The 16,531-nt window shown below is 40.0% G+C and overlaps 1 protein-coding gene across 18 annotated transcripts in view; it reads left to right on the top strand.

Moving 5' to 3' along the window:
• Grip1 (glutamate receptor interacting protein 1) overlaps positions 1-16,531 on the top strand; it is a 642,849-nt gene that overhangs the window by 488,631 nt on the left and 137,687 nt on the right. For all 18 annotated transcript variants that reach the window (XM_060378110.1, XM_060378115.1, XM_060378114.1 and 15 more), the window contains 3 exons: positions 3,090-3,173; positions 7,428-7,503; positions 9,133-9,278. In XM_060378110.1, coding sequence (XP_060234093.1) covers positions 3,090-3,173; positions 7,428-7,503; positions 9,133-9,278 — 306 coding nt within the window. The remainder of the gene's footprint in view (positions 1-3,089; positions 3,174-7,427; positions 7,504-9,132; positions 9,279-16,531) is intronic.

Genomic DNA, 16,531 nt, shown 5'->3' on the forward strand with positions numbered 1-16,531 from the left:
ATCTGAAAGAGAAGGAGAGAGAAATAAAGTTTGACCTTGGGCAATCCGTTTATCTCCCCTAAGATTCTGTTTCCTTTTGGAAATGAAGTACTTGGTCTACCATGTTCTGTACTTCCTTGTAACTGGGAGAACTACTCAGAACTACTCGGGCAGAATAGGAGCAAGATATATCCTTGTATCATTAAACGGTGATCCAACAAGTGCCTTCACATCTCTGCTCATGTAACCCCAGTGGATTTTGAAGTTCTGAGTAATTCTCAGCCATCTTCCGTTGACACTTAACATTTTATCATCAGCATAAATAATTAGAAAGAGTGCAATTTGGAGACATCTCGTTTCATTAAATAGTGTTTCCACTTAAACTTCTCCTGTTTAATAATTAAAAGGAGAAATCTGTAAGATCCGCTGAGCAGCTGTTAAACCATCCGCTGAGTCATACCAGCTGGCCGGCAAAAGGAGTCCTTCCTTCACTCAAATACACGTGTGAATGCAGGTCCCTGTGTGGCTGGCCACCTCAGTTGAGATCCACCTGTGGTCATCAGGGTGAGAGTGGTGAAGGAGAAGGAGAAGGAGAGGCATTTGAAGATTTCCTCCGTGCAGTTCTTTCTGGGGTTGGCTCTCAACGGGCACTGCTCTGCAGAGCTCTCCCTGTGGTCGGTACAAGGATACTAATACTGCATGTGAAAACAATCAGCAAGGGCCGATAGTGTGAATAAAAACTATAAAGACCCTATATGTTTTGCTGACTGTATGAAAATGTGCCAACCATAACACGTACCATTGTAAACACTGGAGAGCAGCGGATGAATGATCTCTGCGCAATCCCCTAATCTTCACATAGATTAGATTTGATTATAAGAATTTGATGGTCAGCTATAGAAAGCCAAAACAATATTAAAGTTCCAGCACTTCACATTCCCAGAACAGACATCCAGCCAACAGGCACAGGTGGCCCAGAACTGGAATGTGGCTGTATATAATTGAAAGATGATTTAATGATTAAATAAGAAAATATTTGCAAACCACTTTTCCGAGCTCTGGGCACAGAGTAGATGCTCGTCGGTGATTTCTCACCATGCCTTTGCCTTCCTCACACACAAAATGAAAACGTCACGTTCTAGCCCAGTTTCTTCAAGCTGCAAGTTGGATCGTGGACCTAAGAAATCATTTTTAGTTCAAGCCCAATTTTGTTCTTCGTTTAATTAAAACTATCCCTCAATTCTTTCATCTGTTTGTATGTGCTGTCCCTAGCTGACTGGAGCAAACGGAGATTCTCCTGATAGCCAGGAGATGACAGTCAGCTAAATCAGCCACGTAGCAGGCATTTGTTCAGCTGTGCACTTACACTGTCTCAGCACGTCCAGGTTTTTCCTCTACTTTATGCCAGGGCCTGGCAGTCGGGAGACCAACTTTGTGTCCCAGCCTGCCTCTGTGAATTGAAGTGTGTAGCTTTTATAACTGTTCCCGCGAGATCCCTTCGAGGGTTTAGCATTTCTGATGATTAAAAATAACTACAATTAACGCTTAATTTAAACTGCTAGCTAGCTGTACAAATGGCAAGAAGAAAGTAATTTTCAACGGTTCTTTAAAATTGCCTATATGTAGATGCTCCTTGACACTGGATGGAGTTGTGTCTTGAGAGATCCATCTAGAGTTGAAACCATTGTGAAGTTAAGATGCTTTATTAACCTAACCCACCAAACGCCTCAGCCTGACCCACCTGAAATGTACTCATTCCACTTACATTAACCTAGGCAAAAGGTTTGGGCAAAAGCATGTGGCGCAGGCCTATTTTATAATGAAGTGCCAGGTAGCCAGTGTCATTTGTTGGATACCACCCAGAAGCGGAAACAAAATATACTGTGAGTACATTCCACACCACAGTAAAGTCAGCACATTGTAACTCAGCATCATAAGTCAGAGGGTTTGCATTGACAGTTTTATGAAAGAATCATGTTAAGATCTAATAACATTATAAAATGTGTTACTGACATTGGCCATACATGTCATTATACATTTTTGACATGGGATCTCACTATATAGCCCAGACCACTGTTTAACTTACTCCATAGCCCAGGCTGGTGTGGAACTTGCAATTCTCCTGCCTCAGCCTCCCGAGTGCTGTAATTACAAGCGTGCTCCACCACTCCCTACTTCCCTTGTACAGCATTTTAAAGGATTGAAAGCCACCTACTGTGCAGCATACAGGTTCTTCTTTGCCCACCAACAAAATCATTCCTGCATTCCTCACATTAAAACACTACTTTGTGGACATTTTTATCATGAAGCAATAGCATATTATACAAGCAGAATCACTCGCTATTTCCCAAAAGCAGTTTCACAGAATATTTTAGTCACTCTGCCTTTACGTGACAGGTACCCGCATGTTTGTTGTAATGTAATTAGGCGTTGCAACTTGGCAATACAGTTTTATTTTGTGAAATGAGAGCAATAAAAGGCAAACAACAGAATAAAATGATAGCGGGAAAATTTAAGCAAATCTTTGTTTTCTTTGCCGTCACATTTTGAATGTACTTAGGATTTCTTCATCTCTCCACGTTTCATTTGGGCTGCTGGCATCTTTGGTGAACAGCTGTCTATGTGTCAGAACATCTATTTGCATCAAGCAATCTATTGATTGTAATCTGAGAAGAATGAGTTTGCCTTGTGTTCCAACACGAATGCAGAAATTATTTCATAAGCTTTGCAAAAGTCAAATTGCCTTTGTAATTCACAAAGGGAAACATTTCTATTTATTGAAACTTGCCTTGCTTGCTATGTAGAGTTTAAGCAATATAAATGCCATCCCCCATCTAGAATGTGTCTATCCGGAAAAAAGGAATTAACTATGACTTTTTTTTCTTCTACTTGGAACAATATGGGTCATTTATATGGATAACTACTTCTAGTCTCTGTATGTCATTACATTTCTTTTTTTTTCAGACATCATTGGAATTATTACTTGTTTACTCAAGATAAATTAATTTGTAACGTACCCTGCAAGCTTATTATGTCACATTGAAAAAATTACACTAGAAACATTATTGCGTGCGTGGCCTTATGCTCTTCCATCTCGTTCTCATACGCAGCTGTGCAAGGATCGAATGTTATGTTCCGGACAGTAGAGGTCACTTTGCACAAAGAAGGCAACACCTTTGGTTTTGTCATACGAGGTAGGTGGGGTTTAAAAACTATGGGCCTTCAGGTACATTCCTAGAGAATTTCTTGATGGGATACTAGAAAGCATCCTTAAAAATGGATGTTTCCAGGGGTAAAATTATTTTTACGCAAATAAGACAATGCAAAAGAATCAAATGAAGCTCAAATGATTGTCAGCAATACGGAGCTGATAGCTACTTTTAGAAGATCTCGTCAGTTCCCAGTGATCTTACTGACTTAGCACTTTCCTGTCTTCCTTTGTCCTTGTGTGTGGTCTGTATTACTGAACCAAAAATGTTGATGCGTATGGTTTGATTTAAACAACTTTGCTTAAATTACTTGCTTTTGGAATACATTTTATTATTGCAGCTTACTAAAAATCTAAAAATCGACCAAAGATAACCTAATCCTTGGGGTACCCAAATGTATCAGCTCACTATCTTATTATGGGATGCCACTAATACTAAAGAGTTCAAGTGATTCTATTGATTCTGAACTATGATTCTGGGCTTTTATGATTTTATGTTTTTCTCATTAGTGATTTCACCCCTGAAAGACTATTGCAACATTAGCAGTTCTTAATCCATAAGTGTGATAACGAGATTCAACAATTATGTATGCATCAGGAAATTTTAATATTACACATTTAGGGGAATTTTACTCTGCTGTTATTATTGTTACCTCTGTTTTGTACTTTATAAGACTAAAACTTCTATCCAAATGATTGATGTAATATAAACTAATATTGACTGTCATCTTACTAAATATATATGCATCAAACATTAAAGTAGTGTATTCACTTCGACAAGCTTTTCTTTTTTGGCTGAGCTCTGAATGTCCAATTTTAATCTGGACCAGTCATTTAGCAAACCAGTCACTCAATGAAAGATTTACTAAGCACACATCCGAATGTCAGTATAGCAGTAAGTGCTCTCGCATCATAAGACAATGACCCTGACTCAAGGAATTAAAATCGATCAATTTAAAACACAAGTTGATAACTTCTGCCAAGTGAGTAAAACAGAAGGCAAACTAAAAGAAGTTCATTGTGTGTTTTGGCTCGGTGGTTATGACATTTTTAGGTTACGAAATTCTTTCTGACCAAAACCCATTTGTAAGAGCCACAATAGGCTTCAAGGCCAGGTACTTAACCACAACCATTCTTTAATTTCTTTTAAAGATGATTAGGTAAACATAGTTAAAAACTGCCCCTACAAGGTGTTTAGGCTGAAAGATTATGTATGAAAGTTTTCTTTGGCAGTTTAACCATAAGGATAGTGCTTTTGAAACACATGAGAAAAAAAATCTAATTGTTGAGAAACTGCAGCAAAGGTTACTTCTGCTGTATGTAAGATTAATCAATAACAAATCAAGCTGCTAAGGAAAGATTTAAGGTAGTAACAGTTTATCATTATAAAATAAAGTAAAGAGATGCAACTGAATTCCACATCCATCTCAAGGCAAATGATGGTGTCATATTACCAAAACATCCTTCTAACAGTTTTCAGGAATTTCAAAAGTTTATGTATGTGCATGCACAGATGATACCTAATATGAGGCTGAAACACAACTCATACGTGATAGCTCTGCATACAGGAGAGAATGAGCGAATGAATCGTTAATTCAGTGTTGTTTCATTGAATTTGTATGATAACAGGTGCTATTGTGTTTTAAAGTCTGCACAGTAATGAACCAGTTTTAGCTGATCCTGCCACAATTGTATAGACTTTAGGAATTTCCTTTACACACTGGCTAAATATAAAAGTTTGCAGGTTTACATAATTTTACATTCTTAAATCGGTTTGAGGCTCATCTCTAGAAAGTTTCTCTGCTCAGTAGGTAGCCACATCCTTCTATTAAGGGTCATTGGCTAATCAGGACAAGACAGGATGCTGGGTAAACAGCACATCTGATATTGTTTATGTTACCTGCAAATTTAGCTAAATTTGGATCAGTGAGAATACCAGATAAATCAGAAAAGGGGTGAATATCACAGACTGAAAATGTCCATTCAATGCCGGAGAGTTTCTTGTTCACCTATTCTTATGGGATGGGGATGGCAGTAGCAGATGGATGGAATTCTGTTTCCAATGCTTACAAAGGCATACTTCCCGACATAATAGAACATTCTTCCTTTACAACAAAGAGTGGTGCCTCCATGTAAACTTTAGCGACCTCATCCCTGGAACCAAAGAACATTCTCTGTGTCAGCAAGATGAGTCAGTGGGTAAAGGTGATTTTCAGCAAGCCTCATGACCTGAGTTGGATCCCTGGAACCCACATGGTGAAAAGAAAAAGCTTACTTATGCAAGTTATCCTCTGACCTGCATACATCACACACACACACACACACACACACACACACACACACACACACACTAAAATAAGTTAAAATGTTTAAAACAATTTAAGGAACAAAATCTAATTTTAAAGGGCACAGTGGCAGTAAGCCTGCTTTTCACACTGGACAAGGAAACTTAGACATTCCCATGTTTAAAGCTGTGAGAAAGTCTGCTCATTATAACACATGCATGCCATTCACATATGCTCTCTACTGTGCTACTGACAGTATCTTTTCTGGGGCTAAATATTGAACCTGGGGTCTCATGCATGCTAAACTCCTCTACCATGGGCTTCATTTCCAGCCCAAATACTAACTTAAAAAAAATCTCGCATGATAATAGCATGTGTCATTATAACCAGTGAACATCTGGTTGCCTATTTTATGCTGCAAGCCCAAACTCCTAGAACCTAACTGAATCACAAACTTAGCACATTGTTTCAACGATGATAAAATGTCACCTGTCAAGAAGTTTAGAGCACAAGTAGCATGCATTCGGTGTTTTCTATTTCAATTTGGATCTGAGAGAATCGTGGGAAGGTTTCTTGCTGGTTCCAGCATGCATCCTTTTCTAAATCATTTCCACCATTGAAAAGCAAATGTACCATTTAAGAATGCCTTAAAAAAGAATGCTTCTTAATCTTGGGCTGGATTTGTTTTGTTTACCTCCCCTGTGCCAAGTTTGGGAAATTGCAGTCTGTTATGCCACACATTCATTGAAGAAGAGATGATGATGGTCTCTTGCTTATCAATCAGAGACTACCCATGTGATCTCCCAGGATGACAATAGATAAGTAACATAAAGAATAGAAGAACAGGAAATATTCAGCCTTAGATAGAGGAACCTAGTAAGGCTAGAACCCCCATTTTCAGCTTTGGGGAAAGGCTGTTTGGAGAAAAGCATACATATACGTTTGTGTGTTAAGAGTCTAGTCTGTATAACAAGGACCAGGTATGACTTGAATCACATCAACTAAATGTTAGGAAGAATGTTATAATCTCTATCCTGTCCAGATGTGGAGTGGGCTGCCTCAGACTCAGTGAGAGGTCCATCACTGGTGGCCACGGCACAGGCTGGGGAGGACACGTGAAGGAAGTTGTACAAGCTGGTCCTGGATCAAATAGAAGATATTCAATGGATTTCCTTCCATCTGAGGCTCCAAATTAGAGTTCTACAAAAGCCTCCACAGAAACATTCCTTATGCAAAGTTTGAACTCCCATTTGCAATCGGTGTGGCAAACTGCCAAATCTTCCCCCAATGTTCTGAACACTGTACTGTCGACAGTGGCCATTGATAAGCCACTTTGTTTTGCTCTACGCAGGATCATATTCTATGGCCCAGGCAAGCCTGGAATGTACTACATGGCCTATAGGCTGGGCTGACTTCATACTCATGAGCAGTCCTGCCTCTGTTTCCCAGGTGCTAGAATCATAAGTGTATACTACCGCAGGTTTTCTCCCTTCCCTCCTTCCTTCCTTGTTTGTTTTGTTGTTGTTGTTGTTGTTGTTTCTAATCACTTGGCCCTTTTCTTGAGTCTCTTCTAATACATAGGGTCAGACACCTGCTTCCTCATCTGTGTCATAGCCCAAGTTGCTGAGCGTGAGGTGTGCACAGCTGTGCATTGTTTATAACAGCAGACATTCTCATTGGACCAGTAGTTTTAATTAGCAAGCCCCATGCCATTCTGGTTGTCAGATGCCTTATATCACTCTAAATACTGCTTATATTTATGGAGAGGTGGAAAGGCAGTGACTTCAGAAACATTCCACCTGCAATGAATATACCCTTTAAGGGTTTTACGTGCCAAAGGGAAAGTTGCACCTTCTTCTCCATGTATCCACAAATATACTGTAACATCTCAGCTCACACTTTTGCAACAATGAAAATATTTTTAAGCTCTTCTTTTATTTTTTTATGTTTGCCAGGGGGAGCGCATGATGATAGAAATAAGTCTCGTCCGGTTGTGATAACCTGTGTTCGTCCTGGAGGGCCTGCTGACAGGTAAACATCTTTCTTTGTCATTATCCAAAATAGATTGACCACAGCTGGAGAAACTGAAAGGGAAAATGATTACTACATCACATAGTAACAGCTAGGTATCAAGTATATATGTGAGAATGTAAAAGCTCAAAGAGTTTGAGCTATAAAAGCAGAGAGAATAAGGTTTTGCCTCCAGTTGCTGCTTTCCAATGCTTTCTCTCTGGTGAGTACTAGGTTCTGAGCTCAGCTCCCCAAATTGTAACTCTAGAATAATGGAGGAACACTCCTACCTTAGATCCTGTTAAAGTGTAGGAAGAAAACATACTAATTGCTTCTGTCTAACCATTTAGAATTGAGATATATTTTTTTAAACTTTTGGGGAAAAATCATCGCAACGAATGCTATTTATAAAGCACTTTCTATGTTCTGTGTACACTACCTGCTTGGTTAATATAGTCTTATTTTAGACTTATAACTACGCTCTAAATGAGGCATTTTTAATTTTCTCGCAGCTGACCAAACAAAGCCATAGGATGGTTAAGGCAGACATCAAAAAGGAGTAGGATACACATTCAGGTGTGCTTTCCTCCAGAACTCTTGCTGTGAGATCACGTATAAGGAAGATGATATTTCATATAAATTAAGACAATGAGAAGATATTGAATTCTCAACTGTGGTAGCATTTACCTGCCTTTGCAGAGGGCAACATAAAATACAAACTTCAAAGAGTTTCACCTCTTCCCTTTCCTGTGCTTCTCCTGAGGACTGATCTTTTTAAAGAAAATAAGTGTATACACGTTTCTCATTAATCTTTATGATTAGGGTCAATAGGAAAGTCAGGAGCAATGCACAGATTATTGCCAACTGAAATTAGAGTCAAGGGAAACCTGAGCACTACAAATGAAACTTCAGTCATATGCTTAGAATCATCTAGATGTTTATTTTAAATATTGTTTATATTCACTCCAGTCCAACATTTACTAGGCTTCCCTTCCCCCAAGCAGAGATGGTGATCTGGAGGCTACTTTGACCCTGCCTTCATGATGTCACTAATGTCCTCTATCACCATCTCCTAGCACCTTAAGGCTTTGGTCACAGCAGGGAGAATAATATTTGCCTGCCTCAGCCAAGGCACGTGAGGGTGGATTGGCATAATGATTATCAAATGGCCTCATAACTCAGTAGGGAAATTCCAGACTGGGAAAATTCTCACCAGCACTCCCTCTTCCACTTGGTTTCACTGCTGATAAATGGGATGAAATTAAAAGGCTTCTCTGTTCAACCTAACTTTAGGGAAAATAGGTGAAGGCTATTTCCTGGGCTCTAATAAATCAATTTTAGACTTTCAAGTGAAAGGCTACAAGAGGGGGAAATGCACCTCTCTTACTTTTGTCCTCCAAGAGTTAACTGTGGGTGACCAGGTTATTTGCTAATTCACAGTTATTTTCTCATTACTGGTTTTTGTATTACAGCAATTTTCTGTTTGAGGTTACCTCTTTACACTCTTACTGTCATCCCTGATGCCTGAAAAGAACGCAGATGGGACGGATGGCAGAATGTGCACGAAAGCATGACTCTAGCTAAGTGGCTATTAAAGCTGAGCCCCATTATGCTAAATTAATCAAGACTGTTCCTTTATGGTCTCTCTAGAGAGGGCACCATCAAACCTGGAGACAGGTTGCTCAGCGTGGATGGAATTCGGCTTCTTGGAACTACCCATGCTGAGGCCATGAGCATTCTTAAACAGTGCGGACAAGAAGCAACGCTGCTCCTGGAGTATGATGTCTCCGTCATGGGTACGTTGGAAAGCCCGAGGGTGTGACCCCTTAATCTTTAATCCCTGTCAGGTGCCCATTCCTGAAAAGCCACCTAGGGTTAGGTATGGGGATCTGAGCTCCCGTGGCAGCTAGGATTTCATGGGCACACATTTCACTCTGAGTTAGTAAGAGGTAAGTGATACTTTTCAATGGTGCAGTGTTCTCATGTCTCATTCTGTCAGTGTTTGACCTAGCCATCAGCTCTTCCATACAAATTACACCTAGCAGCAAACTATTTTTTTTTTCCTTCCAGAATCACAGAGCTCGAGTTGTGGCTTTCTGATTTTCATGCCATTGCAAGATAGCCCTAGCAGCCACAAGTCCTGAGAGTGAGGTGACAGAAAAGCCAGACTGAGTTTCTGAGTTTCAAAGATTCTTAATACGTTACCTCAGAGTGAATGCTGATGACTAAATGAACTACCGTGTGTAGGAATATGGTTCATACTCTACACTAGTAGAGGAGACAAGAATGCATGAATGAGATGGAAAAATAACATTTCTCCAGCATAGCTCTTATTCCTATGATATACACATCCACCCACTTCCTTGCAAACAATATAATTTTTCATTATTTTTATTTTTATTAATTACAGTTTATTCACTTTGTATCCCAGCTGTACCCCTTCCCCCATCACCTCCCAACCCACCCTCCCTCCCTCTTCTCTTATGCTCCTCTCCCAGTCCAATGATAGGGCAGGTCCTCCTCCTCCTCCCATCTGACCCTAGTCCATCAGGTCTCATCAGTACTGGCTTCTTTGTTTTCCTCTGTAGACTGGTAAGGATGCTTTCCCCTCAAGGGAAGGTGATCAAAAAGCCAGCCCATGAGTTCATGTCAGAGACAGTCCCTATTCCTATTATTGGGGAATCCTCTTGGGCACTGAGCTGCCATGGGCTACTTCTGTGCAGGGGTTCTAAGTTATCTCCATAAATAGTCCTTGGTTGGAGAATCAATCTCAGAAAAGACCCCTGTGCCCAGAGTTTTTGGTTCTGGTGCTCTCCTTGTGGAGGTCCTGTTCCCTCCAGGTCTTTCTATCTCCCCCTTTTTTCGTAAGATTCCCTGCACTCTGCAAAAAGTTTGACTATGGATCTCAGCATATGTTTTGATACCCTGCTGGGTAGAGTCTTTCAGAGGCCCTCTGTGATAGTCTCCTGTCCTGTTTCCTGTTTTCTCCCTCTTCTGGTGTCCATCTCAGCAAACAATATAATTTTATTTTTCTTTATGGCTGCAGAAAACTCCATGCACATGTGTTTGTATGTATCCATACATAACGTTTTCTTTATCCATTTATCTGCTGACAGACACACAAATCTATAATTTGCTATTGTAAATAATGCCACAATAAACATGGATATGCAAGTATCTCTGTGATAAGCAAAATAAAGTAGACTCAGGAAGATTTCATAGTCTTTCTCTCATATGTGGAGTGTGTGTGTGTGTGTGTGTGTGTGTGTGTGTGTGTGTGTTAAAGTAGAAGCAATTCTACCTAGGCACAGGAAGAGGAAGAAGAAGACTAGCAAGATGGGAAAGGGGAAACAAGAGGGATGGGGGATTATAGCCAAAGTGCATGATATACTTGAGTGACATTTTCTCTATTAAACCCATCACTATATGAACAGTGAATATACACCAAGTTTTTTTATTTCTCCAAGTATATAACATTTATATATATTTATATCATATGATATTTAGTAGACAAGTAAAATAATAGGTGCTTATTTGTGATGTAACAATTAGAAGTAAAACATTTTATTTCCAATGAAGTCATATGAGATTTTCTTTCCCTTCCCTTCTTCACCCAGTATTTGATATTCCTGTGTATTTCGTCCCATTCATTCCAGAATGTGTGCATTGGAATTTCATTGTACATTTAACACACACTACCTGGCTGGATAGAAAAAAAAAAAAAACAGTCCATGCTAATGTGGTGCTTAACACGTCAATATATTTAATAAATGCATATTATTTTAAACATCTAAAAGAAAAAATCTCTTCATTTTGATGTTGAAATGTATTATGAAATGATTAAGAGAAGCCTAAGGGGCCTACACTTAGAGAAGTAACATAGTAACAAGAAAAGTACGAGAATGAAGGAGAAATTTTTCTTTATTTTTTTTAAGGCCTTAACACTATTAGAATACAGAATCTTTGGATGAATTAAGTTTGAATTCTGGCCTCCGTTGACCTTGGACAAATTATTTCACCTCTTTAGGCTGGCTAGTCTAGGAAGTCATGTCTAAAATAGGGATAACAAGGAAACAATAGTTCTTCAAAGTATTGGAGAGTGCAGTGCTCATAATCAAACTGTCGTTAACCATAAGGAAATGAATTTCTACACTCTGTGTCTCTAAAACAAATCCATGTCTCCTGGATTAAGATACAGAGTTTTCTTTAGCCTGTGAAACATTTCATCCTTTCTCAAAGGGAATTCTTGGATTGCTTTATTTCTAAAAGTTCATTCAAGCGCTTATTTTCATCTGCTTTTGCTCACAGTGTTTTCAAAATATATTTTTGAGACTACAAATGTGTTTTGGTATTTGAATCTTTGGTGGAGTAACACAGTTACCTTGTGGATATCATTCTGGGACTGGAGAGGTAGCTCAGGAGTTAAAAGCATTTCTCCTTTTCTCAGTTCCCAGTTCCACGACTCCAGTTCCATTCCCAGCCCACACATTGCAGCTCACAGCCAGCTGAAACTCCAGTTTCAGGGATCCAGTACCATATTCGGACATATGGGGGCGCTGTACACATATGGTGTACTTACTAGCATGGCTGGCAAAACAGCCATACACATAAATTAAACACTATATATATATCAACATTTAGGTTGGCTTTACAGAGTCAAAGGGAATAAAGATGTTACCAAGTCTGTTCCGATTTGGAACTTGCCTTAGACATTTTCAAATGTTTCATGATTCTCCAGTAGTTGCCTCCTTTACAATTTACATCACCAGGAAGCACTATAGATAGCAGCCGGTAAACCTGTAATTCTTGTTAGCTGGTTTAAACAAAGCTCACTGTTGTATGATTTAAAGGCTTTTTTCCCAGTTAATGTCTATAGTGGTCTGGTTGACTTCCAATACAGACAGTTAATTATTGTATTCGATAATGAAGATGGAAAATTAACGACAATATTCCTCCCAGTAGTCCTGATCCTTCCTACTAATGTCCTCAGTCTTTATCACCAAACTGATTCTTACAAAAATGGACCCAGCTCAGGCCCACCTTCTCATTGGTCCAATGCATTTAGATGACTCAATCTCTTTCTCACTTTAGTTCCCCTTCGAATGAGAAGGGAAGACACTCTAGCATCTTCTGGCATCTTCGCAGGGCTCTATGCTGTTTACACCTACCTCAGCTGTCTATGTGTATGTCTGCTGTGACACTAAGTTTCACACTCCTGGGGAAACACTAAGCATATCTCTGTTTATTCCCATTACACCTCAAAGGAAGAAGTCCTTTGAATTTAATGATGGAAAGAATTTAATGATAACCGTTGATTGCCCAATATGTTTGCTCATAGATTAGCTGTCCTTATGACCAGTCATTATTAGGTGGGTGTTTGTAGAATGTACCAAAACAGCAATATATATACTTCATGTTCAAAATGAAGTCATTTTGTGATTTATGAATTTCTCTTACACTGCAGTGTAACATCTCCGAGCTTTTGCTTGATGGTGTTTTTCTGAATCCTGTGAGTCTTTAATTCTTCCTGTAGATATCATTTTATATGCTCCCTTCAAACTGCTCCTTATGTTCTGTTTGACTATAGTAGCATGCAAAACTATGGCTAATGAGAAAGGAAATGAACGAGAAATTCCAAACGCCGCAGTGCATTGCATCTTTGTGCACATATGTGGATACTCCTTACATGGATTCAGTCCTAAGCAACTGAAGACAGCAATTTTTTAAATTATACTTTATTTACTTTGTATCCCCTCTCTACTTCCCTCCCTCCTCCCCTCCCAATCCCTCCTTTTCTCCCTCTTCTCCACACACTCCCCTCCCCAAGTCCACTGGTCGGGGAGGGTTTCTTTTTCTTCCTTCTGATCCTAGTCTGTTAAGTCTCATCAGGAGTGGCTGCATTGTCTTCCTCTGTGGCTTGGTAAAGCTGCTCCCCCCTCAGGGGGAGGTGATCAAAGAGCAGGCCAATCAGTTCATGTCAGAGACAGTGCCTCTTCCCATTACTATGGAACCCACTTGGACACTGAACTGCCATGGGCTACATCTGTGCAGGGGTTCTAGGTTATCTCCATGCATGGTACTTGGTTAGAGTATGAGTCTCAGGAAAGACCCCTGTGCTCAAATTTTTTGGTTCTGTTGCTCTCCTTGTGGAATTCCTGTCCTCTCCAGCTCTTACTATTATTTCCCTTTTTGAACAGCTGCTTAAATAGAGATAGATTTGAAATATCTGTCTTAAAAAATGATGGATTCGCTTTCACAGAGCACAGGTTTATTGACATTGTATTTACTTTTTCAAAATATCAGAATCGGGATATAAAACTTTGCACCTGTGAATTCTCAGCTGCAGGTCCCAGGTGGGAAGGACCATAGCACTGCTCATTTCCTCGATGATGCCTCCTGTGTCCTTGGTTAACTGAAATCTGGGAACTGCAAGGCTTCTTGAAGTAGTCACAGCGTGCCACTTGGAGAGCCTGTTGTAGGCATACTGTTCTCAGAAAATAACATAAACAGAAGCTGGGGGTATCCTATGTAAAAGACACAGATAATTTTCAAGTGCCAATAGTCTATTCTATAGGGTATTATGTCTATGAGATAATAGTTATATTGCTTTATATAATGTTTGTCTAAAATGATATTTTTATAGGATAACTAGGTTATAGGATAACTATTAGTCTCGCTATCTTGTTCCCTATTTCATGTTCAAATAAGATGGCCATGCTGTGTGCTGGCCTTCCCATTGGTTCCCTCCACTGCCTCCCTCTTCTTCTATTACCTAGAGAAGATTTTCAACTTCTAAGAACTCACGGGATTGCATTGGGCCACTGGAACAATTTCTGTTTTTTAAAGGAAATCTGTATATGACATAATGAAATTGTGGGAGTAACACAGCACTTTCGTTAGATCTGGGAACTGTGTATAGAAATGTTTGGTATGTATGATCGCCATACACCTTGGCTACGAACACTACCCACCACAGTTAGGGTGAAGGGCAAACTAGAAAAGAACAGAAAAGCAAACAATAAAACAACCAATTAGGGGGAGCAGCTAGATGCCAGACTTATCTCCAGTGCCCAGGAAAGCGCTTGGCACCGAGGAAGCTCTCTGTCACAGTTATCGAATGAATAAGTGAGCATCTGACTCTTAAAAGTCTCTTTTTACCTTTATAGCTTGTGCTTATTGCATATTATATCACGTTTCTGTAAATATTTTAAGCAAACTGATATAGTATCTTGAAACTATATACATAATGTATGAGATTTGTCTAGAATAGGGAACATAATTTTTTTTTCTGTGTCATATCTGATTGATGGAAGGTCACACTCTGAAGTGCTGTGTGGAAACCAGCTTTGAGGTTCAAACAAGAGCTCATTGGACAAGAGCACGGTAAACTTTTTTCAGTGTACATGAATGCTCCAGGTCCACAGATACCAACGGTGTCGGTTCCCAGCCCGCACCTACCGTATTAGGTACTTTTCTTGTTTTTGTGACCAAAAACCCAGCAAAAATCAATTATAAAGAGAAAGTGTTTATTTTAGCTCACAGTTCTGGGTCTGGAGGGTGTGCGTGCATTGTGGGTAGGAAAGCAAGGTGACAGGACTAGCTCCTATCTGAAGCAGCAGGAGAGGTAGCTGCTCACTGCTCAGTGGCTTATGAAGCAGAGAAAAGGGAATGCTTGTTTTCTTGTTTGTGCCTCTTCCTGACCCCACCCAGCCCAAGGAATGGTGCCAGGCACCATTCAGGGCTCTTCTTGTACCCTCAGTCAGTCCTCTCTAGAAACATGCTCACAAACATCCCAAAGGATGCTTCACTGATGCTCCAGACATTTCTTAATCTAATCAAATTGACAATCAAAATTCTCCACCATAGTCATTTAGAGATCCAAGCAGTGTTCCAAGCAGTAGACCAAAGGCCATAAGCGGTTCAGCTTAGAGCTCTTCTGCCTGATAAATTATGAAAATTGAAACACTTTATCATCTTATTGCTGTAACTGGATGTTTCACTATTCTTTTTTACTGTGTACAGCAGGATGATCCACAGGTTTTCACCCCACTTAAAGAAGCAGTACACTATTATAAGGCATGGCCATGCAATATGAAATGCATTATGAGATCTTCACAATGTTCTTGAAAAGTTGGGATCATTTTATGACACTTGGAAACAAAGGGTTTTGCTTTAAATTAAACTGAAATGTCTGGCTGCTCTTAATATTTAATTACTGGGCTAGCCTTCCTCTGTATGACCATTGGCTTGAGTTGAATTTCTTTTTTTAATTTATTTCTTTTATTTTTATCAATTACAGTTTATTTACTTTGTATGACAATTGTATTCCCCTCCCTCATCTCCTCCCATTCCCCTCCCCAAGTACGCTGATAGGGGAAGAATTTCACACTGCCTTTTTGCATGGAGGGATTCTCTATGTTTTTTGTTTGTTTGTTCTTTTGTTTGTTTTTTGAGACAGAGTTTCCCTATGTTACCCTGGCTGTCCTGGAACTTCCTCTACAGACCAAGCTGGCCTCAAACTGCCTGCCTCTGCCCCCCAAGTGCTGGGATTAAAATTGTGCCCTACCACCACCACACAACAGTCAGTTTGCTCACACCAGAGCCTTTCAGGAAGTCACATCATATCTGCTCCCTCAGCCATCAGGATCAGTATCACCTTTTTGTTTTAAACAACCCGACTCCCAGACAATCTGTGGAGTCTTTCGGACAACAAGGTTCACTGCAAGCAGCTGTTCCAAACAGCGGACAAAAACCTCACATTTTCATACAAAACCTCACATTTCTGAACGCAGGCGAGGGCTTCAAGGGAATGTGAAGATTTGAGCCCAGGGTGACAGAAATAAGAACCAAGGCACCTCACGTAGCTCCTGAGCACCAGTGCAGTCCACCCTTGCAGTTCTGTGGGTAAAGCCACTGTCGGTTCCCCACCCTGTTCCCAGGCAGGTGGCCCTGCTGCCTCATGCTGGCCACATTTCCTTGGGTTTACAGAGAGCTGTGTTTCTCAGAGCCTCATCCATATGCATTAGTTCCTGGCTTCTGGGACTGTAAT

The sequence above is a fragment of the Meriones unguiculatus genome, chromosome 2 (genome assembly GCF_030254825.1).
Source record: "Meriones unguiculatus strain TT.TT164.6M chromosome 2, Bangor_MerUng_6.1, whole genome shotgun sequence".
NCBI lineage: Eukaryota > Metazoa > Chordata > Mammalia > Rodentia > Muridae > Meriones > Meriones unguiculatus.